We start from the raw sequence: 26,086 nt of genomic DNA on the forward strand, positions 1-26,086 counted from the left end.
CAGCAATTAAAGCGTAGCCCGAATTGGATCGTACAGGGCAAAACTGTGCCTGCGTGGCCGCCCCTCGGCGGACAAAAGTCGAAGCCTCTCTCCTCTCGCGGTGCCTTCGGGTGTTTGCTGGCTCGCCTTCATCTTCATCTTGGTCTCGCCTTCATCGATGGTGTCGCCGTCGCCCGACCGCACTCGCGTGGACTCAATCGACGAGGATGACGTCACACGCGGCTGTCGGGCGTTACCTGATGCTGTTTGGCGAATGATCGTGTTCCTAATCAAGTGTCCGCTCAGGAGCCCAATACGATAATTGTATTAGTGTAGCGCATTTCACAACAGCTATAGAGCTGAAACAAAGAACTTTTCATACAAGAAAATGTCGCCAAAATGTGAAGTCAATCAATTAACAAAAACAAAACAAAACTATATTGTTTAGTATATTTGCTGAGGCTCGGCGTTATTTAACTAAAATGAACATTCAATTAGTGTCGTTTAAAATTGTTCATCGGATTTCTCCAACGATATTGAAAAAAAAAGTTCAGGAAGACATTGATAAATTGTAAGTTCTGTTCCGACTGTTCTGAAACTGCTTCATTTGTTTCAGCAATATCGTTCAGTAGAATCTTTATGATGTAACCTAAACATTTTTATAACAAGTTATATTGGAAAATGTTGTGTGGAGCCGGTATTTGTTTGAATGTCAATTAGGGTGAGCAATTGTGCCACCTACTGGCCAAATTGTAGCGTGCACACAGGCTTGTGAACACGCCCAGTTGATGGGAACAGGTGCGCGCGCTCGTTAGGAGCAAAGTTTGATGTGGAAACTTTGTCGCCCGCGCCCGCAGGCTCCTTTTTGGGTTTTGATTTATGACAGCAGTCCATTTAGATGATTAACAACAGACTAGACAAACCCGTCCACACACAACATACACGATTTCGTGTCATATCGGACCTTGGAAAGAAAGTGAAGTGGCATGGAGACTGAAGACGTGGAAAAGTAAAGACACAATTCTTGATGTGTGTGGGCTGGTGTCGCGTTGGTACGTTGTCCTTCAAACAAATGAATGTGGATCTTGTTGGCTTTATTGGCAAGGAAATGAAGGCGGCAACAACTGCAAGTGCTTTTTAAGAATAAGAATAAGAATAAGAATGCCTTTATTGATCCCACAGTGGGGACATTTTCATTTTTGGTTTTGCTGGGGGAAAGAATGTGAGGAAAGTGGATCAAAAGTGTATCTGATTCATTTACTTTTAATAATGGCAACATTCCATATCCATAAATGGAAGTTCATGGGAAGGATTCCCTGCTTGGCTGACGTTTTCATGAACGAGTTCAAACATTCTATCTCTACAATTGGCTACTCTTTGAAACAGAAAGCAATGACAACGATTTCTACTTGTGTTGAATCTGTATGTTCATATTTTTTTTTGAATGTATCGTTTTGTTTTCTATATGCTCTATATAGATTTTTTTCTTAATTTTTCTTCTCATATGTGTTTTTCACAGGACAGCGACGATAGGACTAGTTCTATTCGAGATGATGAAACACATACACGCACGCGCCACACGCACACGTTGCAGAGAATGTGGAGGATGCTAATCGTGACCATGATGCCACCGTACGTTTTCCCGTTTGTGAGAAACGACGAGCTCGTGAATGTTAACGAGCTCGAGTGAGGCTTCTATCTGACCTTTGACCACTTTGTGGCTGTAAAAGTTGACCAGGCTAAAGATGGAGGCCTGACACGTTCAAAGTTGACCACAATCAAGATGTCGACAGCCGCCGAATGAGGTCCAAGCCACGCCCCCTTGTTTCCCATCCACCTCCCCCAAGGGCACCGATTGGCGCGTTTGATGAGAAGAAGTCGATTCGTCGGATGAATCTCATGCCAACGTTTGGCAAACGGGCGCCGGCTCACGTGAGGCTTGGTCCCCTGAAACGAGGTCGTGTTGGCGGTACAAGATGAAGTTTCGCAGGCGAGGCGGGAAAAGCGGCGAGTTCATGATCTCGGCGTTGTTCAGTCGCTTGAGGGTCAAACGTCTTCGGATCAGCAGCCGACACAAATGAGACAGCGGGCGGGGGTTACCTGCATGCGCACAAAACACGCGCGAATGCCCCCATTCGTCAGCACGTGAATGGGTTTGCGCACATTCGCCAATCGCACGAAGAGGCGAGCAGGTGACTACTTTTAATAGATGGAAATTGGTTAAGACAAAACGAATAGATGATGGCATGCCCGCGTAACGACACACGAACAAGGCGACAACATGAGTAATTATGACGTGAGGATTTGGTGACGTGACTACAGGGGGCGGGGCGAATCCGCGAACATGCACTATGAGGATGCAGGCTGGGAGGCGCGGCGACGTGACAAGCGGAGCGACTGACTGAGGACGTTGCAAATGTGCGTCCACTCGGGTTGCTTTTCCAGGATTGCGGTGAGTTTGGAGCAGATGCGCACGCGGTCGACGTAGTCCAGCAGGGTGCGCACGACGCGGCCCGCCAAGTGCACCAGACAGCACAGACTCACAAAGTCGCAGAACTGTTATGAGGAGGCACAGAAAGGCACAAGGCGCCACTTTTGGTCTCAGGGATTTCTTCACGAGTCCGATTGGCTCAGCTTGTTCGGCGTTTGTTCGCTTCGTCTAATTTCAAAGTCAAATACGAAAAAGTTTGCCTGCGCACGAGAGGGCAAGTCCAATTTATTTCGATAGCTCTTAATCGCAAGAGAGTCTCAAAGAGCTTCAATCTGCGCCATCCCGGTTTGAAGTCGAATTTCTCACAGTGATTTTTTTTTTTTTTTGTCGTTGAATTTTACATTGAACGATTTGATATAAGTCACGCAACACAATTCAGGCCCGATCCAATTCCAATAAAAGTTATTCAGCAGTTTGGTATCTTTTATATATTTTTTTGTTGTAAGTAAAAACTATCAACTATCAGAAAACATTTTTTGTGCAAGCGACAAATGCCAAAATGCTGACTTTCAATTCATTTGTCAAGAAAAAAAATACACGTGATGTTTTGCCAGAGTTAGGAAAAGTCACATTTTCGGTACTACTCAAGAATTACCGCAAGTCAACAAGTTCCATTTTTTTTTTTTTTCCCCTTACTTTTCAGTAAAGTCGTATTTTTGGCACAGCTATATTTTCCCCCAAAGAATGGGAAATATGAATTGCAAATGTGGATCTTGTTTTCTTCTTCCTCGAGCAGCCGCGGAAAGCGGGAGAGAGAAGGCGACTCACGGGTATCCTGGCGTCGGCGCGGTGCGGCCGGTCTCCCTCCTGCCGCTCGTCATGGCGACAGCGGAAGCAGCTGTCGGCCTCGTAGCCGGCGTCGAGCAGCATCGTCATCATGGCGGCGTCCTTGAGGCAGTACTGCAGCGCGGTGGGGAAGAGCGTGTCGCTCACCGCCCCGAAGTAGCGGTTGACGTCGGCCTTGGCGTCCAGCAGCATGCGCGCGATGCGGCGGCGCCCCGAGCGCACCGCCACCAGCAGGCAGCTGAGCGGGTCCAGCTCGGTCTTGGCGCCGGCCTCCAGCAGGAGCCGCGTGCACTCGGCGTCCCCGTTGGACACGGCGAAGTAGAGGGCGCTGCGCCGCATGTCGCCGTAGTTGTGCGCGTTGCGGCCGCTCATGCGGTAGTTGACGTCCAAGCCGCGCGACAGCAGCAGCGACAGGCAGCGGCTGCGGCCGCCCTCGGCCGCCGAGTGCAGCGGGCTCTGGCCCGCCTCCTTCAGGGCCCGCTTGCTGGTCACCGACAGCAGGAGCTTCACCGCCCTGCCCGAGCGCCGGCGCGCAAACGTCAGACGTGGCGCGGAGCCCACTAGCGCCGCGGCCGAGCCCGCAACCGCCCGTCCGTCTCCGTCCAGCCAGCCATCCATCCAACTGCTCAGCCATCCATCCGTGCTCCCATCCGTCTGTCCTTCCAACCAGCTCTTCGCTTCATCCATCCGTCTGTCCTATCGTCCAGCCGTCTTTCCGTCCGGCTGTCTGCCCATCCGTCCAACTGCTCAGCCATCCATCCTTGCTTCCATCCATCTGTCCTAGCTGTCATCCATTCATCATCCCTTCATCCATCCAACCCCCACCACATCCGTTCATCCGTCCATTCACCCATCCAGCCGGCCAGCCAACCAACCAGTCATCCATCTATCCGCGCTTTCATCCATCTGTCCGTCCGTCCATCCATCTTTCCATCTTCACACATCAAACCCTAAACATACCCAGTCATCACCATTTGTTCATCCATCCAACCACCAAGACACCATACATTCATCCATCAACCCTCTATCATCCATCCATTCACCCCTTTTATCTTGCCATCCACCCGTCCGTCCATTCAGCAATCAACAAGTACAACACCCATTCACACATCCACCACATCAGTCTGTCACTCAGTGAGTGTGCGCGTGGGGGTGCGCGTGGGGGTGCGCGTGCGTGCGTGCGAGCGCGCGACTGACTCGTAGTGTCCGGCGTAGGCGGCCTTGTGTATGGGCAGATGTCCGGTGGCGCTGTGCAGGTCGGGATCGGCGCCGTTGTCCAGCAGCAGCTGAATGCAGCTCGTGTTTCCCGAGCCGGCCGCGTCCTGCAGAACGCTTTCGCCGTTACACGCCTGAGAGTTCACCTTGCTGCCTGAACAACAACAACAACAACAACAAGTCCAGCGTCGTCTCGCCATGGCAACACTTCCAAACTACGCTGGTGGCAAGTTACTACACTTCAGTCCGCTTTTAAAGATCAGTGACAATATGTTCCATTCCAAGCATTCGATGAATCGTTTCAGCCTTCGGATCAGCGGTGTATTCCGCGATATGAAAACCTGCGGCTGAAATGATCAGTTGAATGCTGTGGTGAGGCACTTTTTTTGTGAGCTCTGAACACTTTCTAAAACGTAGGCATTTGTGAAGATTGCGAGCCGCGCACCGCAGTTGATGAGGATCTCCACGATGGCGACGTGGCCTCGCTCGGCGGCGGCGGCGAGCGGCGTGACGCCGTTGATGTCGTCGTGGTCGACGCGTCCTCCGTTCCTGAGCAGCAGCATGAGGACGTCGACGTGTCCCGCCAGGGCCGCCTCGTGCACCGCCGTCCGCTTCTTGCCGCACACTTGCTCCACCCAAGCGCCGCGAGACACCAGCGCGCTCGTCATCTCGTACGAAGACGCGCGCGCCGCTGGCGGGGCGCGCAAACGTCACTTTTCGCAAAATTGTTGGGTTTTTTCCCTCTTAAGAAAACATTTCGGTCATGGGGAAAAGTCAGGATTAGATTTTTTTGCAAGAAAAAAGTTTAACTTGGGATTTTTGGAACAGGAGTTATAGTTAAAAAAATAAATAAAACAATTAAACTAGTGAAAGTTAGGTCATTATTTTCAAAAATGACTGGTAATTCATTCAAGAAAGTTCAACTTGGAATTTTTGGGAGAGGACATTGAAATACAGTCTTGAATTTGTTAAGTTAGGAACAAAGCTTAAAATACTAAAGCAAATGTGCTTTCCAGAATGACTAGTTTTCAAGAAAAATAAGAAAAAATCCTAAGGGGAAAAATGCATTTGTTTATGTATACTTTATTTTCCGAAAACGAAAAAAAATCTTGGTGGAAAAATTGTTTTTTTAAAATGTTTTTTTAACAAAAAAAAGTACAAAAAAGTTTTTTTCAATGATTGTTCTTGGTGATGATAATTTAAGACTTTTTTTTTTTAAAGAGGATCAACCGACGAGCTGTTACCTAGCAACAGCGGCGACTCATTCTTGGCGTTGAGCGTGTTGGGCTGGGCCCCGCCCTCCAGCAGAGCGCGGACGTTCGCGGCGCGCCCGCCTTTGACGGCCAAGGTGAGCGCCGTCTCGCCGCCCTCCGCCGTCCGGGCGTCCAGGCTCAGCTCACCTGCCACTGATAGGTCAAAGGTCAGCCCGGGAAGCCGCTCCAGCTGCTCTAACCTGGCAGGTGAGCCCAAGCGGGGATGCGCTCGTGCGCCCCAAAATATGAATCGCATGTTATTTTCGCCCCAGCGCTCGTCAGCTGTCGCCCAGGAACAAAGCGCAAAGCGGTGGTGGAAGGCAGCCGGCAAATATGCAGCGAGGCGCGAGTATGACTCATACATACAGGAGTGGAAACATTGCTCACGCACCGCAGAAAAGGTGCCCGAAATTGCGGCAACAAGGTGGAAAAAGTCACATGCGGCATTCAGGAAAGCTGGGACAGTCCAGCCTCGAAGCATAAAAAGCAAACGTCATAGCCACCATGAAAAATTGGACTGACCTGTTTCCGAATTGCTCATCTTCAAGCCCCCGCCCTCACTTTGTACTGTTCACCAAGCTGACATTTTGGATCGCTACCTTCCCAAGATGGCCGCGCGCCACAAACAGATGGGCTCTGATGCGTTAGCCGTATGCTAACGGCTAACCGGGCAACGGTTCACAGCCAATAAAAAGGTCAAAGCAATTTGAGAAGGACTTTGGAATTAGTTTAGTCTGACTGAACGTCTTTTAAGGTCTTTCTATCACCAAAATATCGAGACGTTGACAGATGTTTGGAATTAGACCACAATTGGCGCTTTCTGCATGTTGGTCGAAGTAAATGTCATTTACAATGCTCCAAATAACTTTTTGGACCTTGCGGAGCAGTTTTGTTAAACAGAATACATGAAGGAGCAATTTTGCCAGACATCTGTGAAAAGTGAACTTAATTCCAATTCCATGTCAATCTTGGGCTAGCTTAGCAATTAGCATGCCTCCTCCATCTTTGCGTGCCTTCCCTTGGTGACGATCCTTGTCAGAAGTCAATCTTATGCAGCGCCACCAAGGCCGTGCTGACTGACTTAATAGCCAGTCCGCAATGTGTTGAGCCGCACTAGTAGCCAGCCAAAGTCGGTTGCTAGCTAGCAGCTGCGATTCTCAGTTTTGCCACTCAATGTGTTTCGATCAGGTACAAAACTGCCATGTCATGCAGGTTATTGATCTTTCATGAACTATTGACATGTCTAAGGAAACTTTAGTATGACCGAATGTCACGTTGGATTGTTAGAAAATGTGCAAAGTTTTGATGGTGGTCAGGCACTCAACTGCACTGTTGCACTCAACCTTGCTCACTGTTTGTAGAAGTGAGCATCATTCATGAACTTTCAGGAAATATCGACCGATTTGACGGCGGTTTGATCTCAACCTTTCTGTAATTTGTGTAAGTCAGCGAATGACCGAGTTGCCCCTAGTTTGAAGTTGGACCGGCGTTGCGCTCAAACGTGGCGGCTGGTTGTCCTCACGTGTCAGGACGGTCTGCAGGACCTCCGGGCCGGGCTGGCAGGCGGCTCGATGGAGGGGCAGCCAGCCGCCGGCGTCCGCCTCCCGGAAGGCCGCCGGCCGCCTCAGCAGCGTCCTCAGCGTGGCCGCGTCGCCTGGTCGCCACGGCGACAGCACGGTCTTCAGCACCTTCCGCCGAGTCGGCCGCGGGACGCTCGTCGCTTCCTTACCTTGCTCGATGGCGGCCAACACGCGCAGGCTGTCCTCGGTACTCGACGATAAACTGATGGCACAGGAAGACCGATCACCGTTTCGTAAAGTCCCTCGCTACTGATTCGGGAGTAGGGGATGGGGAAAAAAAAAAAAGTCAAAAAGGAAAATAGGCGAAACAACTCGGGGGGGATAACAGAAAAAAAGATTTTGAAAAACAAAAAAATACTGGAAAAATACCGAAAATAAAAAGCCCCCAAATAAAGAACTCGGACAAGGCTTTTTTCCAGGTCAGTGCAATATACTTGCGTGGATCATGATGTTTTTAAAAAAAATATATATATATGGATTTTTCTTTTTTTAAAGAACTAAACCAAACAGGTGCGTCTTGAGCCTCCTTTTAAACAGCTTAACTTATATGTATATATAGTTATTTTCTTGAAGAAATAAAAATTTTAATTAAACCGTAACTTTTGGATCTTACAAAAACATTTCTTGAAAAATACAGTCTCGTTTTTCCTGGAAATTAGTCTGACACGCCAAATACATCTTCCTTTTTGTAAGATTATGAGCTGCTGCCAAAATGACGGCAATTTTTCTGAGAAATGAGATTGTTTTTCTCAAAGAAAATACAAATTTCGTTTTCTCTTCCAATTCTGACTCCAACTTTTTTTTCTTGAAAAACGTAGTTTCCCCCCAAATTGGGTTTTCGAAATGCTTTTGGACAGTTTGTTCGTACATGTCCCCTTTCATTGAATTAAAAAAAAAAAATGATGCAATCCTGTATTTATGCATAGCGTTAACATTGCTTCAGCGGCGATGAATAACAGGAACTGCACTTTTTGGGGAATAAACCTTGTTTGGGACGAACACTAAGGCCCCCTACGCTACTGTACTTGAATATTTGTCAGGATTGGAAATGTTTGCGCACCTGGCGGCCGATTTGATGAAGGTCTGGCGACAGGCGTGGTGGATGCCGCGCTGGATGACGGACGCGTTGAGCTCCTCGTCCTCGTCGTCCTCGTAGTCGTCCGGCACGTTCATCTCGCTGCAACCAAAACAAACGTTTGGACGGCTCCTCTTTCCTGCCATTTTGACACATCCAAGCGTTTTTTTTTTGTAGTCATTTTTTTAGTCTTCAATGTCTTTTGCTGGTTTTTAATTGTCATTTTCTGGTCTTTTTGTGGTCATTTTTAGGCTCTCATGATTATTTTGAGGGGTTGCATTTTTAGACTTATTATTTTTAGGCTTTTGTCTTTAGGGTGACTTTTTCATGATGGCCATTTTTAGGCTATTAAGTGATTTTTGGTAGTTTTTATGCCGTTTGTTTTTAGGCTTTTATGTCTTTTTGATTTATTAAAAAAAAGCATTTTTTTTAAACCAGTACTTTTGTTGCTTTATGTTGTTTTGGGTATTTTTTACATAAGGCTCTTAGAGGCTCTTTTTTTGCAGTTTCATTTATTTATGCATTTAGGTATTTTGTCCTTTTAAGGTATTTTTTCTTTAGGTTATTTCAGTACTTTTTTGGTCACATTTAGGGTCTTTTGTTTGTTTTTTATATGTTAACATATAAAAGGCGAAATTCAACAATCACAAAAAAAAATAGGAAGCCCATGCACGGTTCAAAAGGGGCAGCGTGCTCGTAGTTGGAAGATGCTGCCCATCACGGTTGCCATGGCGATGATGCCAAGTTGGCATCTTGTGAAGGGAGCGTCTTAAAAAACAGTTCAAAGTCCAAATTGAAGTCAAATATGTCTCTCACCATACGAGTTTTGACAGCAGCTCTCCCACGACGACCACACGCGAGTGTCAAGGGCCAGGTCGCGCGCGCGCGCACGCACTCACTCACTCACGCACGCACACGCCGCCAGCCAGCGTCGGCCAGCGCTTTTATATTTAGGCGTTGAGCCCGGCCACGGGGGGCGTCATGTGAAATATGGCTGGCTATTGTGCGAGCTAAGCCGGGTGGGCTTTGTCGGGTGGGGCCGCCGCCCGTCTTGGGTTTCAGCGTCGGCAAAAGCGCCGCCGGCCGGCTCTATTTTTTGACACCTGGGCCGGATCAGGCGTGATGAATGCGTCCCGAATTGTTTGATGACGTGACGAAATGCCGCAGGACGGCAACGCAAAGGAGAAAAGCGCAAACTAAATGGGAGCCGCTTGTTTGAAGGCTTTGCTTGGATTTAAGGCCAGCGCGCTTCCAACATCGACCGCAAACATTCAGAACAGAGGAAAGCAAAACGAAAAGGGACGCTGCTTTGTAAATATGGAAAGCATCTGTGATGTATCTATATCCGGTATGATGTATGTAGCGTGTATATGGATCCGCATCATACGAATCCACGTCAACAAAAAGTATCATTTGGCTACTATGCGACGGTGTCCAAGACAGAAAAGGCGTTGGCTTTCAGGCGAGGTGCAGCCGCTGGTCCTTCTGGTGGTGACTTTCGTGAAGCATGGAAGACAACAGGCAAAAGTTCAAAGGTCAAGGGGAGGAGAGCTGGCAACTGTTTAACCGGAAGATAAGAAGCCGACCGAGAAGGCAAACCGACATGCGAGCGACGACTTGACCTCCGACCGAGCCTCGCGCTTGGAAGCCGTTTTGACCGCAGCTCGGGTAAGACTCGCACCTTCGCGATGTGAAGTCAAAAGGAAGCAAAATGGACTTTTGGAGAATGTCTTGCGTGCAAATGGTTGTCTTAGTTTGTCTGCATTGCCTGCCAGCCACCAAGCGTGAAACGAAATAACCGAGTTAATTTTTAGTAGGCTGGCTTGCAAGCTTTTGGGCTTACTCCCGACTTGTGACATCACAGTGGGGCTAATTAACATAACCCCGCACCAAATTCTTCAGCCGGCAATTTATTAGCAGCTAAATTGCAGAGCGAAAGAATCACTTGGATGCTGAAGTCAAAAGGTAAGCAGAGCTGCCGCGTCGGCGCAGATTAGCATAGCAGCATTAGCTTCTGATCATAAGGTTCTAATATTGTTGGGCTACGTTGCCAATGGGGTGTTTGTGATCGGCCCCGTCATGCGCCACACCAAATGAAATTTTGAACTGGTGCAATGGATTCTCTTCTCATCAGCAACTCCGACGTGATTGTCTGTGACTTTGTTGGCGGAAAATCAAAGAAGTCAAGAAGTGGAAGGCAGGATGTGGAGGAAGTTGCAAAACGCGGCGCGGAACTACCGCCGTTTGCTCTTCATCGTGGTGACGCCGCCGCTGCTGCTTCCTCTTCCTCTCATTATCGCCAGCAAGGTCGTCGTCGTCGTCGTCGTCGCCGCCGCCGTCGTCGTCATGGTGCTCACCGTGCACTCCCCAATCACCAAAGTAGTGTGCCGAGATGGTTGCTCAAATCCCTTTGGAGTGATTTGGGCGTCGTGTGAATGATCTGCCTTTGGAATCATTCGCTTTTTGTGTGCATGCGCTTGATTGTCTTGTAGCAACATGAACTTTTTTTCAAATCCCTGTGAAGTGAAACCAAATATTTGCCTTTGAAATGGCGGCCACGTTATTGGGGTGAGCAGGATGGCAGCCGCTTGGCCGCGTTGCCCCAATTTGTGGGCCAGTGTAATCGTGGCCTAATCGGGATTATTCCCCAAATGTTCCCTTTTTTCCGTGCAAGCGCTGTCAAGCTTTGAATACAACAATGTCGCGAGTCAGTCTGCAATGTGTCGATCAGAGTGGCTCTCTAGACTTCTTGAAATGCACGTCCATCTGGAACTCTTGACAGCCTCGACCGTCACCATACGAAAGAGCCCCCTGCTCTGTATGCAGAGAAAAATACATACAAGTTGCGGCAGTGCATCAAACAAAACGTAACCATAAACCAAAGCAACCTCTTTTGAACACAAGCTGTTGACAGCCGTCACATTTCGCCGATTTGCGAAGCTCATTTAAAGCAAAAGTCAACCCAAACCTCTTTTTGCCAAGAATACGTTCCCAGCGGGCCCACCAGTTCAAACCGAGTCATATACTGAGTCATTTTGCGTTTCTGGAATAAGAGTTAATCCGGCCGTTTGTTGCCATCTCAGGGGGCGGCCATTTTGTTACCAATCAGGGCTGACCCGTTTTCTGAGCCGTGATTGGTCATTGTGAGCAGTTGTGATGTCATTTTCAGTCGACAGAAGTGACAAAATGGCCGCCCCCGGATGAACTCTTATTCCCCAAAGGCAATATTCATCAGAATGCCGTGTTTCAACCAGTGGGCCTGCTGGGACCGTTTTCTTGAAAAAAACAAAAGGTTTGCGTTGACTTTGGCTTTAAGTGGCGGTCAGTTTATCCGGCGGGTAAAATGAGCAGCAACGGTTACGTTGATGGGCTCGGACCCCACGACGGGCAGTAGCTTGAACGCCTCTGGCCTCCCCAAAAAACTCTTGCAACATGTCAGTGAAGCTTCAAAGGCCCCGCCCCGAAATGAGCGAGTGGCTTGCCACGGTGACTTTGTCGTCGTTTCTGTCCCACGTCAGGAGTCGCGTTGCGCCTTTGTCCTTCTTGTGATGGCCGTTTTCTGGACCAGCGAAGTCATCCCGCTGCCCGTCACCGCCATGTTTCCCGCCATCCTCTTTCCCGCTTTTGGCATCATGACGTCATCGCAGGTCAGGTTCACCCCACTTCAAATGGCACCCTTTGGAAAAAATATGCAAGAGTGTCGAAGACACCGCACTTGTGACATTGTCTGAACTGTTCTGACAGATTATGCAAGACGTTCTTCTTTTGCTTGTGGGGGCAAGTAGCACAAAGCGCCGTCAAACTGTGCGCATGGCAGGAGGTTTCTATTTTTTTCTTATTTTGCTGGACTTTGCACAGGTTGAATTCGGCGTAAGGTGTCGTTTGTGCCTTTGTGTGCCGTTTGGGGATGGATGGAAGTAGTCTTTTGCCGGCCAATCCTCGCGCCACCCCTCATTTGGATTCAAAACAGGGCGGTCGAAACCGACGGCGCGGCTCGCTGCGGGACGTCGGCAGGTCGACCGCAAGATCCCCCCCTCGCGGATGATGTCGTCGGCCGCGCACGTGACGTGGGCGATTGGAGACCGCCTTGCACCCGCGCAACCGTGCGTCCGTCTCAAATCGAGTCTACTTTTTGTAAGCAAATTTGCGGCTGTGCCCCAGCGGGGGGGCGCCGGTCTACCAAAATAGGGCCCCCCATCTAAGACACAGAATATAAGATTATTTCTGATAGTGTGTGTAAGACGATGTTTTTCTGGCAGTGGATGTAAGTGCTGTATATAAATGCACGTAAGTACGTATATACGCGGACGTGCGTTTCTGGCTCGGAACGTCCGGTCATCGAAATGCCGCTATTCTTTTTCCTGGTCACGATCGCTCGTTGCTAGGCAGAATTGAGCACAGTGATTATGACCCCCCCCCCACCCCCCTCCCGACCCACAGGCCAAAGAGCATATATCTGTTGCTCCGGTTTAATTTGTCCAGCAGGTGGCGATGGCGTACTTCAAGGATTTCCACTTCCTGTTGGTGGGCGTGACCTGCCTGGCCACCTCCATCCAGAAGTGGGGGCTCCACCGCAGGATGGCCCTGCGACTGGTCGGCGCCGTGGGCGTCAAGCCGGCCCGCTTGACGCTGGGCTTCATGTCGGGCTGCGGCTTCCTCTCCATGTGGGTGCACAACACCTCCGCCGTTACCATGGTGATGCCCATCGCCGAGGCCGTCCTCCGCCAGATCCGGAGGGCCCAAGGGGGGCCCGACCGGGACCTGGACCACTGCGAGCTGCAACCTGACGGTAAACAACTTTTTGAATGCGCACAAGATGGTTCTGGACGATAGGTGGGTGCTGCTGTTTTGGTTAGCAACGGAGTTCAAACAGGCTCAACAGCTCAGCCGTGTTCGTCGGTCCGAACCGCAATGAGGCAGGCGTATATTTGCCCCGACTTTGACTTGACCGAGCCTTTGAGGTGTTTAGGTGTTGAAGGGAGCGTTTTTGAATTCACCCAATCCGTCTGAGCAACACCCCGGGCCACAAGACCATTTGAGGGAGGCGTTTAGCTTTTGGAACGTTTTCCAGAGAGCTTAGTAGAGGGAAAATAAGATTGTGTGGCAGGTGCACTGGATGACTCGTTTTGCTATTGTTTGCCATGAAATGATTTCCCACAATTGAGGCGCCCGTTGTGTGTGTGCGTGCGTGTGTGTGTGTGTCCCACGCAGAGGTCCATGAGAATGGCAATGAAGCTGTGAGGTAAACGTTTTTCTTACTTGTTATGCACATCGAGAAGAACAAAATGTTCCTCGTTCTTTGTCTCAGGGATGAGCAGAAACTTCCAGATGAAGCATCCTCATCCTCATCTTCATCCTTATCATCAGATGCCACCCAGGTGCAGAAACCCAATTACAACTACTTGTTTTTTTTTTTTTTCAAATTGCTTTTTTTTTCGACCAGTGGCGTAGCCTGTGGAAGTCGGAGGAGAAGACTCGGTGCAAGCGGACACACTTCAAGGGAAATTGGAACAGCACGAGTTGTTGCAAATACACGACAGTACACTTGTCCCTCGCTACTTTGCCGTTCAGTTTTTGCGGCCTCCCTCTATCGCGGGGTTTTCATTTGTGACCATATACTTTATTATAATATTTCTTTTCTTCCTTCCAGACTAGTAAACAAAACAAAACCAAAATATTATTTATGATTTTTTTTCCAAAAACCAGACCATAAACTAAAATCCCTAATCGTGGCTGCGTTGAGAAATAGCTTGCCGCTTCACTCAGAGCGTGCGGCAACGGAGCCTTTTTTTCGTGGGTCTCCTCATGATCGACGAGTCTAGCAAATGTCATGCTGCTAAGTGAAATGGGTGTCCGTCAATTTAGCAGCAGTATGTGAGAAACGGAATGTGGTCAATGATGTCTGTCAGGTGGCGCCTGTGACGGCGCCCCCGAGTGACCCGATGGTGGGCAAGGCCATGTGCATCGGCGTTGCCTACGCCTCCAACATCGGCGGCATCGCCACCTTGCCGGGAACGTCGCCCAACCTCATCTTCTCCGAGTATCTTCATCAGTGAGTCGTCCTTGTTTTCATCCGTATTAAATATTAAAATCCGAAGATGAAAAATGTGCTTCTGTTTCGTCATCATCATCATCATCATCATCGGGCAGGATGTACCCAGAATGCAACTGCATCGACTTTGGCAAGTGGCTGGCGTTGTGTTTGCCCGTCAGCGTGCTCGTGCTGCTGCTCACGTGGGCGTGGCTCTGCTGGCTCTTCATCGGCGCCGAGTGAGTCCCGCATTCGATCGCGTTTTCATCGTTAGCGTTAGCAATCAACCCGTCGTCTGGCATCCAACGCAGCGTTCGGTCGCTATGGCGATTTGGCGGCGAGCACTCCGAGAGGGAAAAAGCCACCAGGAAAGTCATCCAAGACCAGTACAGGGCGCTCGGACCCATGAGGTGAGGACTCATTCATTCATTCATTCATTCATTCATTCATTTGCTCACTGATGACGTCAGTAGTTCAGCTCTCCACGACTCATTCGTGCATTCACGTTAAGATTCACACGCTCACCCGTGTGCTCAGCGGTCAGGAGGTGTTCACTCAGGTGGTCTTCTTCCTGATGGTCTTGTTGTGGTTGACGCGATCGCCGGGCTTCATTCCGGGCTGGGCCGCCATCTTCCCTCAGTGAGTTCGCCATCGCCGACCATTTTTGGGCGCCGGCCGTCGCTGACTTGGCTCCATTGTCATCCTGTCGCCTCGCAGTCACGCCCACTACGTGACCGACGCCACCGTGGCCCTCGTCCTGGGTGTCCTCTTCTTCCTGGTGCCCGCCCACGGACCCTCGCGCAAATATGGTGGAAACGCACATCGCTCAAACATGAATTCAGACGTGTCAATCCAATGATGCTGATGCTGATACTGATGATGATGATGATGATGATGATGATGCGTGTCAACCCAGAGAGCATGATCTCCTGGGAAGAGTTCCAGGCCTCCATGCCGTGGAAAGTGTCCCTTCTGGTGGGCGGAGGTTTCGCGCTGGCCGAAGGTACAAAGGTGCGTAGAGTCGACCCCCGCCCGTTCATGCAGGATTGTGGATTATTATTATTATTATTGTTTATTTATTCGACCTACCCTCCTCTTTCTGCGCCATCTTATGGCATCTTGAAGTGAAGGAACTGTGATGACATGAGTGGAGGAGTTTCATAAAGACAAAAATAGTTCAACTGTAATAGTTTGTGGAGTTTCATCTGTTCCATGACCATGCTTGTCACACAAAACACTCAATCTTTCTCCATTAAAAATGAATAAAACATGCCATTTATCCATTCCAGCACTCCCCAAAAATACAGCCAAAAATATTGTAACATGTTCTTTTTCAAAAAGAAAATATCCCTCTGTAATATTGTAATTAATACAAACATACAGTGGTATCAAAATCCAATTTTACACTTGATTTCATGCTTCTATAGCCATTGAAAGTGAGCTACTCCTTCTGATGTGCGCGCCATGGCCACCAGGGGGCAGTATAATTCCAACACAAAAATACAACAAGAAAATGGTTTCAGCTCAGTAAGTTGCACTAAGATTTTTTTCTTGTGCGTATTGTTATAATGCATGTCTACGTGTGTTGCTGCACGTTTGTGTTCAAATATCCATCGCTTAAATCCATGCTAATCTCCTTAGGCCTTCTATGGTATTTCCCATTATGTGTTAGCATGAAGCTAGCAGCCTTTCATAAGGTTTGTGCTTTGGCTGAATTCTAAATAATTGAAATGACCTTTACTATATGTTTACTTGGACAGTAAACTTAAATGGCAAAATGTTGTCAGAGCTTTACAACAATTGTTCACATTCGCTGTTTGTTGTCGTGTGGGAATGTATTTGTGCTGCCTGTGAGGTCCACTAGAGGGAGGCAGCGAGCTCGCTGTGCACTGCCTCCGAGCCGGAAGTAAGCAAACAAAACGAGTCGGACTCGTTTGGAGGCTCATTTGCATATTCATGAGGGCAACACCGATGCAAAAAACGCACACGCAGTGCATTATGTCTGCTAATGATGCTATGAAACTATATCTGGGTGTACCAAATCAAGTGTGCGTGCGCATGTGTTGTGTAGGAGTCCGGGTTGTCCCGGTGGGTGTCGGAGCTTCTGTCCCCTCTGGGCGATCTGCCCCCACTGGCCACCGTGGCCGTGGCTTGCATCATCGTCACCATGGTAACCGAGCTGGCCAGCAACGCCACCACCATCACCATATTCCTGCCCATCCTCTCGCCTCTGGTGGGCACGCACGCACGCACGCATACGTACAGGATGTGTGATGCCTTCTTGCAAGCTCTGCCTCACACGCTCTCAGTTTCTGATATGTGCGATATGTGTGGCAGCTCACGGGGTGCCAGCACGTGAATTGCATATTGTCTTTTTTATTCCAAATCTGTTCTGTTGGATGCCTGACAAAGGGACCGGGAAGCGGCCGTAAATAAAAACATGTTTGACCTGAAAAACAACGCTTAATAACAGCAGCCATTAGCTTAACTCTTTGAATGCAAGCCATCAAAAATAGATACATAAAAAAAAGCGAGAACCTCTCGAGTGGCAGCCAGTTTAGAGCCTCCTGACTATCTTTCAGGGCTCACAGAATTTAAATTATGTACACATCGAAACTACCAAATGAAAGATTAGACTCTCTTCCTTAATCGCACACAAAGGTTTGTTTCAACCTTCTTCTATTTTTTTGGTAATCAGCAGAAAAACATGGCTTGGTTTCATCCAACTCACCTATTTTGGACCAAAAAAGGCAGGAAAGAAGCTTTTGTTAAAAGATATATTTATGACAACAGTGACTTTAATGCTAATTTTGCTTGAGTGACGCCTCAAACATCTGAAGTCCTTTTCTTCTATAAAATACCAACAACAAGAACAAAAGGGGAAAATAACTTTACAATGAATCACCATTTTGACAATTTTACATTTGGCCAATTTTACAAACTATTTGTATGCCATTTAGTAGTAGTGGTATTTAGTAGTGTGTGTGCATGCATGCGTGCTGTCACCGTGTGTGTGTATGTAAATGACGTCATTATGCTTTGACTTCTAAATGTAAATAATGTCCGTCATCTGTTCTGTCTTTGGTGCCACTCTTTGTAGTAGATTTAACGTGCCAAACACTTTGCTCAATCACAAGCTGCTTGTAACGGTCGAATTTCCAAAGCTCCGCCGTTTTCCGCACTTTGTTGATACGCCATAACCTCATACAAAAACGACCCAATGCTGCCGTCTGCTGGCCAAAGTTAATCCTGACCAAGATTTCCCCCCGCCCATTCCCATAAAAAACAAACATAGTTGACGACAATTTCCGTCGCTGTAGCTCCTCGTAAGAATTCCGGTTGGCGACATTTCATGTAAAAAACTTCATGGGAGAATTCAAGCTTGCCGCTTTAACGCTGTCGCCACCAACTTTAGGTTTTTTTTTCCGTTGCGGATTTTTGCGTTGAATAAAATCAATAAAAATAGTCCCAATGCCAGCATCATTCGCCCATCTCATGTGCGCAGGCCGAAGGCATCCGCATCAACCCGCTGTCCGTGCTGATCCCGGCGACGCTGTGCACGTCCTTCTCCTTCCTGCTGCCGGCGTCCAATCCTCCCAACGCCGTGGTTTTCGCCTACGGACACTTCAGCGTAGCGGACATGGTGAGCGTGACAAGCATTTCATGCCATTTTTCGTTTTGACCTTGACCTCCATGATGTCCTGTGCTTCCAGGTGAAGGCGGGGCTGGGCGCCAATGTGATCGGCCTCCTGGCCGTCTTATTGGCCGTGAGCACCTGGGGCGTGCCTTTGTTCTCTCTGGATACGTATCCCGATTGGGCGCCACCGTTAAACGGCACCGTGCCGTGACGGGCGCCACTGGCAAACGCTTTCATGTATTTTGATTTTTGTTTGTATTTTGTTTTGTTTGGTTATTTTTGGTTTTTGTACTATTCGTTTTTGTGAGAATATCACAATAATAGACACTGGGAGGGAAAAAAAATCAAGAGTTGGAGAAATTGTACAGTGTTAATGCAAGAACTGCAGTACAGTAAACGCCACCCTCTATCGCAGTTCAGTTTTCACAGTCCCAGTAAATTTCTCTGGGTTTTTTTTTTTTTTGGTAAGTACTCTACTGTTTAATACTGTTTGGTCAATATTTTTGTGTCATCCATTGCTCTTGCTCTGCCTCAATGAAATGTGTTTGCATTGTTTGAAAAGTGTGTTTGAAGACCTTGAAGCATTTTCCTAGTGCCGCAAATGCTGTGAAAAAAAAACATGTGTAGGGTGTATTTCTGTATCGCCGATGTTAACTTATCTGGAAGGCAAAGTCTTGGGACTAACCCGGAAGCTGCTGTCAAACGAAACATTGCGCCCCCAAAAGATGACAATTTCCATGACAACGCCACATTACAATGTTTGCTTTTTGTACACAGCTATATCTATCAATGTACCCAAGTGACAACAGTTCAATGAAGGTGTGTGTGACTGTCGAAAACAAATTGATAACTGGATGAACCAAAATTTCAACTAAACCAAAACAGAATTGAGGAAATTGTTTTCAGCAATAAAGAAAAGACGATTGCTGTTAGTAAACACTTCAAGTTGTTGTCTTTGGAAACCAAAGACCAAGACTATGTTGGTGTGCTCACTTTAAGCAGTCACATCAAATCGATCACTAAAACAAAAAAATATCCTTACTGAAGGGTTGCATGCTCCAAGCAGACCAGGAGAAACTTATGCATGCTTTTATCTCAAGTACACTTGTTTATTGTCACGTTTTTCAGACTGGAAGAGCATCAAACAGCTACAGCTGATTCACAACACTGCAGTGAGCCTTTTTGAGCGGTTAGCAGAAAGCTGTGCGAATGGCAAACTATTGTAATTGTAATGACAGTACAACACAGTGGACCGCTGCTATTCATGAGGGCCCAAGCAAAAGTGGAAATCTGTATATTAATCACGGCCATTATAACTGAGGGCCATACATTTCTTGAATAAATGCTGATATACAGCCAATAAGCATTTTCCACGAGAAGGGGGATTGGCTCCCAAAGAATATAGACACAAAAGTTAAATTACCAAAAAGAAATCCACAAAGAGATGAGGCCGAACCGCGAATACAGGGGGCGGGGGGTGTCACTGTACAGTAATGCAATTCTGTGCATAGCTGCTGTGTATCTGTCAGCTGATATGTCCGTGCACGCGTGGCAAACCCTGACCACGAGCGACAGCTGTGTGCAACGATCGAAGCGAGCCGCCCAAATGACAATCATGGTCACCATAATTCACACGTAACTCGACAATTGTTTTGTTTTGTGGCGCTCGAACGTGTGTTTTCGAGCGTTTGCCTTACCAGCGCTCAGAGTGATCCCTCCTCTCGTCTCTCGCCGCATCTTTGGCTGCAGCCACAGGTTGCTCACCTGTGCGTCGGCGTGCGCGCGCCTCCATTCCGACACTGCGCGCCCGCGCGGACCGAACTGAGCGACCGAACCAAAACGAAAAGAAACGAAACGAAGCGAAGCATCCACGAAACGGACCCAAGCCTCCTTAAATCCAGCCGAAGCAAGCCACTTCCTCCCGACGAGCTCGCAGGAGCACACCGTTGACGCCACGTCGGCTCAAGACACGCAAAGTCACCGAAGAGCAAGCACTCGCTTCCCGCTGTGAGTTGACAACGCAGCGGCCATGCTGGAGCCGTCCTCCAGCGAAGACACCGGCGGGGAGTCCGACCCGGAAGTTGCCCGGGCGCCCTCCTCGAGAGCCGACGGCTCCTCCGCGGTCAAGCGGGGCGCCGAGAGCCGAGCGGGCGGCAGCCGGCAGCGACAGCACGCGCCGCCGCCGCCGCCGCCGCCGCACACGCAGCGACAGCCCGCCGCCGCCGCCACTTCCTCCGCGGCTGGAGCCTCGGACGGGCAAAGTGCTCACCAGCACCGCCGCGGCGGCTCCACAGGTGGGGAAGAGGAGAGGCGAGAATGCGTGCGAGAACAGCGGGAGGAAGAGGAGCACAAAGTCAAACTGCAGATTTACGTGTTCGTGCTGAGGTGCATCGCTTACCCGTTCAACGCCAAGCAGCCCACCGACATGGCCCGGCGGCAGCAGAAGGTGAGTCGACCCCGGGGGTGGAAGCCCCGCTAACCAAACCTCTATTGAAAAAGTCTCCGTTTTTGACAGAACCTGCCCGTAATTCTGACACGTATCACGTAAACGGAAGTTTCTTTCACCTCATCCACATTTCAAAGGAGTTAGCGAGCAATTCGGCATTCGAAGCCATCAACACAAGTTGTGAGCAAAAAGTTACCCTTATGTTGGCTTTTCTTGCTGGCTCCTCAGGGAGCCTGGCTGGAATTCGAGACTCAAGTAATGTCGATTGGACAATTTATTATGACTTGTCAGAAGAGTTCAGTGCCTTGTATTGCAATTATTGTCTTCACTCATCTCAGTTTGAATCCCAAATTGACAAAATTGGACGCCGAATGTCTTGCTTTGTAAATCCACGTTTGAAGTGTTGTTGTCCAAGTGACGGATTAGCAACTAAGCACTCCTTTAAATTGCAGTTACTAATGACTACAACTCTGCTACCTTTCTGTCTGTTGATTTATTATGCTAGTTTTGTGCCGTTATGCCCCCAAAATGTAGTGACTTGGGATGTGAGTAACTTTTTCAATGCTGTGGTGGCAGTGAACTCAACACTTTACACTAAGCAGCTTGAAAAATAGTGAAGAGTTCATGAAAAAAGAGGCTTCAAGCTGTCTATTGCCACTCCCATCTGAAGTTTACTTTGAAACGCTATAAAAAATAATGAGAATGGCATACTATGCATTTAAAATGGCCAAATAACTGCCAGAAGAAAGCCAGCGCTAGCTTAATGCTAACGCTAGTTAGCATTTATGCTGTGATGCTTTAAGCAACAGACTGAACGCAAATGGTTCAACATTTGAAGAGACATTGTAACAGTACTCAGTGATATATTCTTTATCCTATGCATAGAACAAGGAATATTAGTGCCGTACTGATGAGCTCAGAATGGATTTGATACGTTATTCTTACTCATCATAATATGACCCCATAACAAATTACAAATTACATTGGCTAATAAAATAACAATAAAATATTAAAAAAACATTTGGATTTTTCCAGGAAAAAATGTTGAACTTTTCCCAGAATAAATTTGTATCGTAGTAAAATATGAAGAAAAAAATCAATATTTTGCGAGAATAGCCACAACGTGAGAACTCGGAACAAATGTCGTGAGATTACAAGAAAACGTTTTAAGAAAGACGTGCATGAGGTTGACGAAAAAGGCACCATTTAAGTCATAATATTCCAAATTTCAGACTTTTTCAGTTGATTTTCCTACCATGGTTTTCGTCATTTTATTCACTTATTCACAGTTTCAGCGGCGCCCTCGATACTTTTTAACGTACACACCTACCAGAAGCAGTGTGGCAAAAATGGTTTCATTCTTTTGAATTCTATTCCATGATGTCCTCATTACATTTTTTTTACATACCGTTATATTTTTCAGAGTTTAGAGTGCTATTTTTTTTAGTCATTAATATACACATTACCTCCATTTTTGGACTGTAACCCCAAGCAAGTAATACCCAATATCTCAAAGGTTGCAAGTGTGAAGAGACATCCAAACCGTTGCCGAACATGAACAAAGACGTCTTGTTGGAAGTCAAACTCGCCTCCTTCAAGTTTTCTCGCCACGACGCCGCCTGCATTCGGTCGGCCCGGACTGCAACGAACGAAGCCATGTTGTTGTTGTTGTTGTCGCGGCGTCCCGCTGGGGAAGTCGTTAATGAGCCTCTCACGCTGCCTGATTTCAATATGCAAATGAGGCTCCCGCGCCACAGACAGCGAGCGCGTGGGAGACTTTATGGGCGCGCCCGCAGAATTCAATTAACGGGACGGACGCTTGACCCAGCGGGAGGGAATGGCTCGCAATCGATCGATTGTTGGCGTGATGCCGCGTCCTGAACGGAAGCCACCTGCGGCTCCATTTTGGATTGATTTCCAGCAGGCGGTTCGCTCCACAAGCGCTCAAGTGTTGCTACCTAAATTGTGCCACATCATTGTGGTGAGAGGGCCAACTTCAAAATAACATCTTCCCTAATTCAGCAATAATATATACATCATATAATACACACACATCGGTGCCGTGGTAGGCTTTTATTTTGAAGTCGTTCCTGGTTGTGCATGATGGCGTGTTAGCTGATTTGATTCGTCTTCCTGACATGAAGTTGGCTAGTTGGAGACCAGTTTAAGTTTATATTGCCGTCAAAAAATGTTGCCACCACCCTCAATCTGAAATCATGTTCAATTGATAATCAAGGATGCTAAAAAAACCACAAAAAAAATACCAAACAAATTAATGAAACTAATATTCTATGATGAAAGTTGTCAGCGTTAGCGGCTAGTATCTAGCAGCAAAGCGAGTGCCAAGATCCGTCGGACTTTCTTTTCAAAGGCAGTTCAAAACAAAACAAACGTGTGCACATTTTGAAGCTGACAGCCTGACACTTTCCATTCCTACTGATCACATTTGAACAAACCAGGCAGGCTTATTCAAAAGCGCTGTTTTTGCCGGCAAAATTGCTACTGTGCCTCTGACGTCGCTTCGTCTCGTAGCCCAAAATGTAACTTATGTTTCTAGAGAAGAAAATACAGTTTAAAATTAGGGAGGAAAAATGTTGATGATCTAAAAATGCAATTGGTGATTCATTTTTAAATCAAGTGGATTATTTTGGCTTGTATAGTCCTCATTTTTTTCGTTAACCAAGCAAAAAATATATATATTTACTTATTTTTATCAGAATACTTGATTATTCGGTGGAATTTTCAATACGATATTCAAATAACCAGAGCTGGGCAATCTCAAGCTTTATTGAGCCAAGGCACATATTTCACATCGGAAAAAATCTCGCGGCACACCACTTAACAAAACAATTAGCAAAAAGTGGCTGTACAGGCCAGGGTCATTATGTACCTTCTGTCATCTAGCGGAAGAACATTTGATTGTTTTTCCTGTTGTTATACGTGATTGGCATATATCAATCAAGAACACCGTTTTTTTTTAATTAGAAAATATATATTTTTGGTCAAAATAATTGCCATTGGATAATTTCCCGCAGCACACCTGATGATCTCGCGCGGCACGCTGATGTGCCACCGCACACTGGTTGCTACTCACTGTTCTCCAAGAGTTGACTTGCATCTGTGATTGAAAACGCGTGGCGCACATTAGTTGAGCGGTGTTGCGGTCGTTGATTGTTTGCATCTTTTCTTGCTGTCAGTTGCAGCGGGAGGGGACAAGCGGACGTGTTCCATCATCCATGTTTGTTTACCTGTCCAGTTATTTCCCAAGGGAGGCGTGTCCTCATCAGGCCGCTAACGACTGTTGCGCATTTCCCGCCGTCGAAGGAACATTTCGTCGTCCCCGCAGAGCAAACAGTTCCGCGCGACGATTCCACTCACGCGTCACGACGACTCGATCGATAGTGATCTCGTTGTTATTGGTCTCGATTCTTCTGCTAAACGACACCGCGCAGCTCACTGTCTTAAATCACGTCAACGTGCGCGTCAGCTCGTTAGCGGACAAAGCTAACGAGCCTCTTGTCGCTCATCAAAGACCTTTTAGGCTTCAACGGTGGTGTGGGTTTCTTTTGGGTAGCATCAAAAACAATGTAGTCTTCAGTCAAATCTTTCTTCAATTTACTCCTCTGTTTCGCTAACATTGAAGACAGTTTGCCTGTAACAAGGGTAACATACACAATTTTCTTAACAACGACAATCCAGTAATCAATCAAAACGGAACACATTTTTTACATCAAAGATGGTTTAATTTTTAAGGGAAGGAACATGCATGATTTTTTAAATCAAAGACAATGTAATTATCAATGAGACATTTTTTACATCAAAGGCAATTTCATGTTTAACTTTTCAGGTCTTCATCTTCAACAGCAGAAATGTACGTGTTTTTGTTGACATCAAAGACCATTTAGTCTTCAACCATCATAACATGCGTATTTTTGCTCATATCAAAGACAATTTTGCCTGTAACACCGATTTTTTTTTTGACAATTTAGTTGTCAATAAATGTGAATGTTTTGAACATCAATGACATTTTAGATGGACGTGTTTTGGAAAATTGGTCAAAACGGACTTGATCTTCATATCATCAAAGACCGTTTTTGTTGTCAGTGATAGTGACATGTCCATTTTTAACAAAGACAAGGCATTCTTCAACAATCATGTGTGTTTTTGTGATCGGTTATCCGAAAAGCAAACGACTGTCGGCGTTGATTTTGTGGGAGGTGTTTATTTGTCCAAACCTTTGGTGTGAGGGTGTTGACTCCGCGAGTTGCTGCCTGTTGCCGTCTTGCTCGACAAGGAATTCATACGATAGGTTTATCTCAATTGACTTGATGGAAATTCCGTACCAATTGACTTTCCATAAAGGCTTTTAGCATGAATTTGATATTCTTGAATTGAAGGCTACTAGTTGCCACTCCAAGTTGAAGTTGACCGTCAAACTAAACATAAAACAAAGATGTCATGTAATGTGAAACAAGCGAGCAACTTGGCCTGAGGATTACCCTGCTAGCTTAAAGCTTACACTAAATAGAAAACACCATAGATGGGCTAATAGAAAGCAAGCAAGTTGAACACAAACAGTGGCACAACGCATGTAGACAGACAATATTGTTTTCTCTGCTCCTTGGTTAGAATCTGGTGTTTTTGGCGAAACCAAAACATGCGCAACAACTGAGTAGGAAACACAGCAAAAAGGGAAGGGAGAAGCTTTTGTTTTCCGGCGGAAAAAGAGAGTTCAGTCTTTCTTTTGGTAAGGTCAGTGTTGAAATTTGCCAGAGAGCGTCATATTCTGTGGGGCTTGAAAACAGGTGCTCTAAAATGGTAGAATCACACACACACACACACACACACTTTCAGTTTATCTGTATACTGTCCACACCTCCAGTGTGAGGGGCCTCAACTCGTCTGACTTGTGATGAGCTCAGACTCACCACCTAATTGTTATCTTCTGCTCAAAAGCTGTGCTTGAGCTCCAATCCAAAGCAAAGCAACGTCGCCATCTACTGGGGTCTGTTAGTCATTACGGCGCTTTACAAGCCGGAATCTCACAGGCATGCGTGCGAAATAGAGTGGAATGCAGCCTTCCTCGACTATTTGCGCTAAACGCTGCATTGCTGATGGATTGAAAGAGCCCAATTTGCAAATGACAAAAGAGACACACCCGCTGGCTTTTCTGGACCATTTGCATTTGGTAGCTTGCAAAAAGCTAGCGAGGGCTGCCGCCCGCTCCTCGATCGTGCGCGCTCCGCCGCTCGCATTGAGCACTGCTCGTAAATGCAACAAGGAAGGAAGGAAGAGAGGAAGAAATAGCAGCCGGCTGAAGTTCGTCACTTGGTGCCTCCTAAATTCCCACACGTCAGCGTCGTCATGCAACTGTTTGACTTTTTGGTGAAAGCTTTGCCATCCTTTGGTTCCTAATGTGCATTCTGTGCGTGTGTGCGTGTGTGTGTGTGTGTGTGTTGTAACTGCTTGAATTATTCAACTTTGCCTTTACTTCTGAACGTCGACTTCCCTCAAGTCCAAACATGACTTTTACAAACATAAACTCCTTTTTTTTCTTGATGAAAAAACAATGCTGTTTTTCTATTTAAATGCA

The 26,086-nt window shown here is 47.2% G+C and overlaps 4 protein-coding genes across 6 annotated transcripts in view; 2 read left to right on the forward strand and 2 right to left on the reverse strand.

Annotated features, from left to right (window-relative positions):
* Positions 1-6: 6 nt before the first annotated feature.
* Positions 7-4,352, reverse strand: LOC147149370 (dynein axonemal heavy chain 12-like). Its single transcript, XM_086027392.1, has 4 exons — positions 3,173-4,352; positions 2,382-2,535; positions 1,912-2,079; positions 7-242 (listed from the first exon to the last, which is right to left on the reverse strand). The coding sequence occupies exons 1-4, from the start codon at positions 3,941-3,943 to the stop codon at positions 7-9; spliced, it is 1,329 nt and encodes a 442-aa protein (XP_085883518.1). The 5' UTR covers positions 3,944-4,352.
* slc13a1 (solute carrier family 13 member 1) lies at positions 30-18,873 on the forward strand. The gene is given in 18 exon segments (XM_086027348.1): positions 30-988; positions 1,499-1,611; positions 1,718-2,431; positions 3,207-5,931; positions 9,842-10,686; positions 11,898-12,026; positions 12,865-13,168; positions 13,591-13,621; positions 13,688-13,757; positions 14,289-14,431; positions 14,530-14,649; positions 14,722-14,820; positions 14,948-15,049; positions 15,128-15,266; positions 15,269-15,421; positions 16,482-16,643; positions 17,916-18,053; positions 18,124-18,873. Coding segments are annotated over 14 exon segments (1,830 nt in total). The 5' UTR covers positions 30-988; positions 1,499-1,611; positions 1,718-2,431; positions 3,207-5,931; positions 9,842-10,581; the 3' UTR covers positions 18,259-18,873.
* LOC147149372 (uncharacterized) lies at positions 4,384-8,477 on the reverse strand. Its single transcript, XM_086027397.1, has 5 exons — positions 8,365-8,477; positions 7,247-7,506; positions 5,716-6,006; positions 4,917-5,162; positions 4,384-4,625 (listed from the first exon to the last, which is right to left on the reverse strand). The coding sequence occupies exons 1-5, from the start codon at positions 8,475-8,477 to the stop codon at positions 4,384-4,386; spliced, it is 1,152 nt and encodes a 383-aa protein (XP_085883523.1).
* Positions 18,874-19,712: 839 nt separating the features above from the next.
* The window catches only part of cadps2 (Ca++-dependent secretion activator 2), an 81,944-nt gene continuing 75,570 nt past the window's right edge, over positions 19,713-26,086 (forward strand). Inside the window, exon 1 of one of the 3 annotated variants that reach the window (XM_086027370.1) lies at positions 19,713-20,493. In XM_086027370.1, the coding sequence (XP_085883496.1) occupies positions 20,077-20,493 (417 nt within the window). In that variant the 5' untranslated portion in view covers positions 19,713-20,076. The remainder of the gene's footprint in view (positions 20,494-26,086) is intronic. The other 2 variants (XM_086027368.1, XM_086027369.1) reach the window with 2 other exon arrangements.

This window comes from Filicampus tigris, chromosome 4 (genome assembly GCF_054856515.1).
Source record: "Filicampus tigris isolate MCC_2025a chromosome 4, RoL_Ftig_1.0, whole genome shotgun sequence".
Classification (NCBI taxonomy): domain Eukaryota; kingdom Metazoa; phylum Chordata; class Actinopteri; order Syngnathiformes; family Syngnathidae; genus Filicampus; species Filicampus tigris.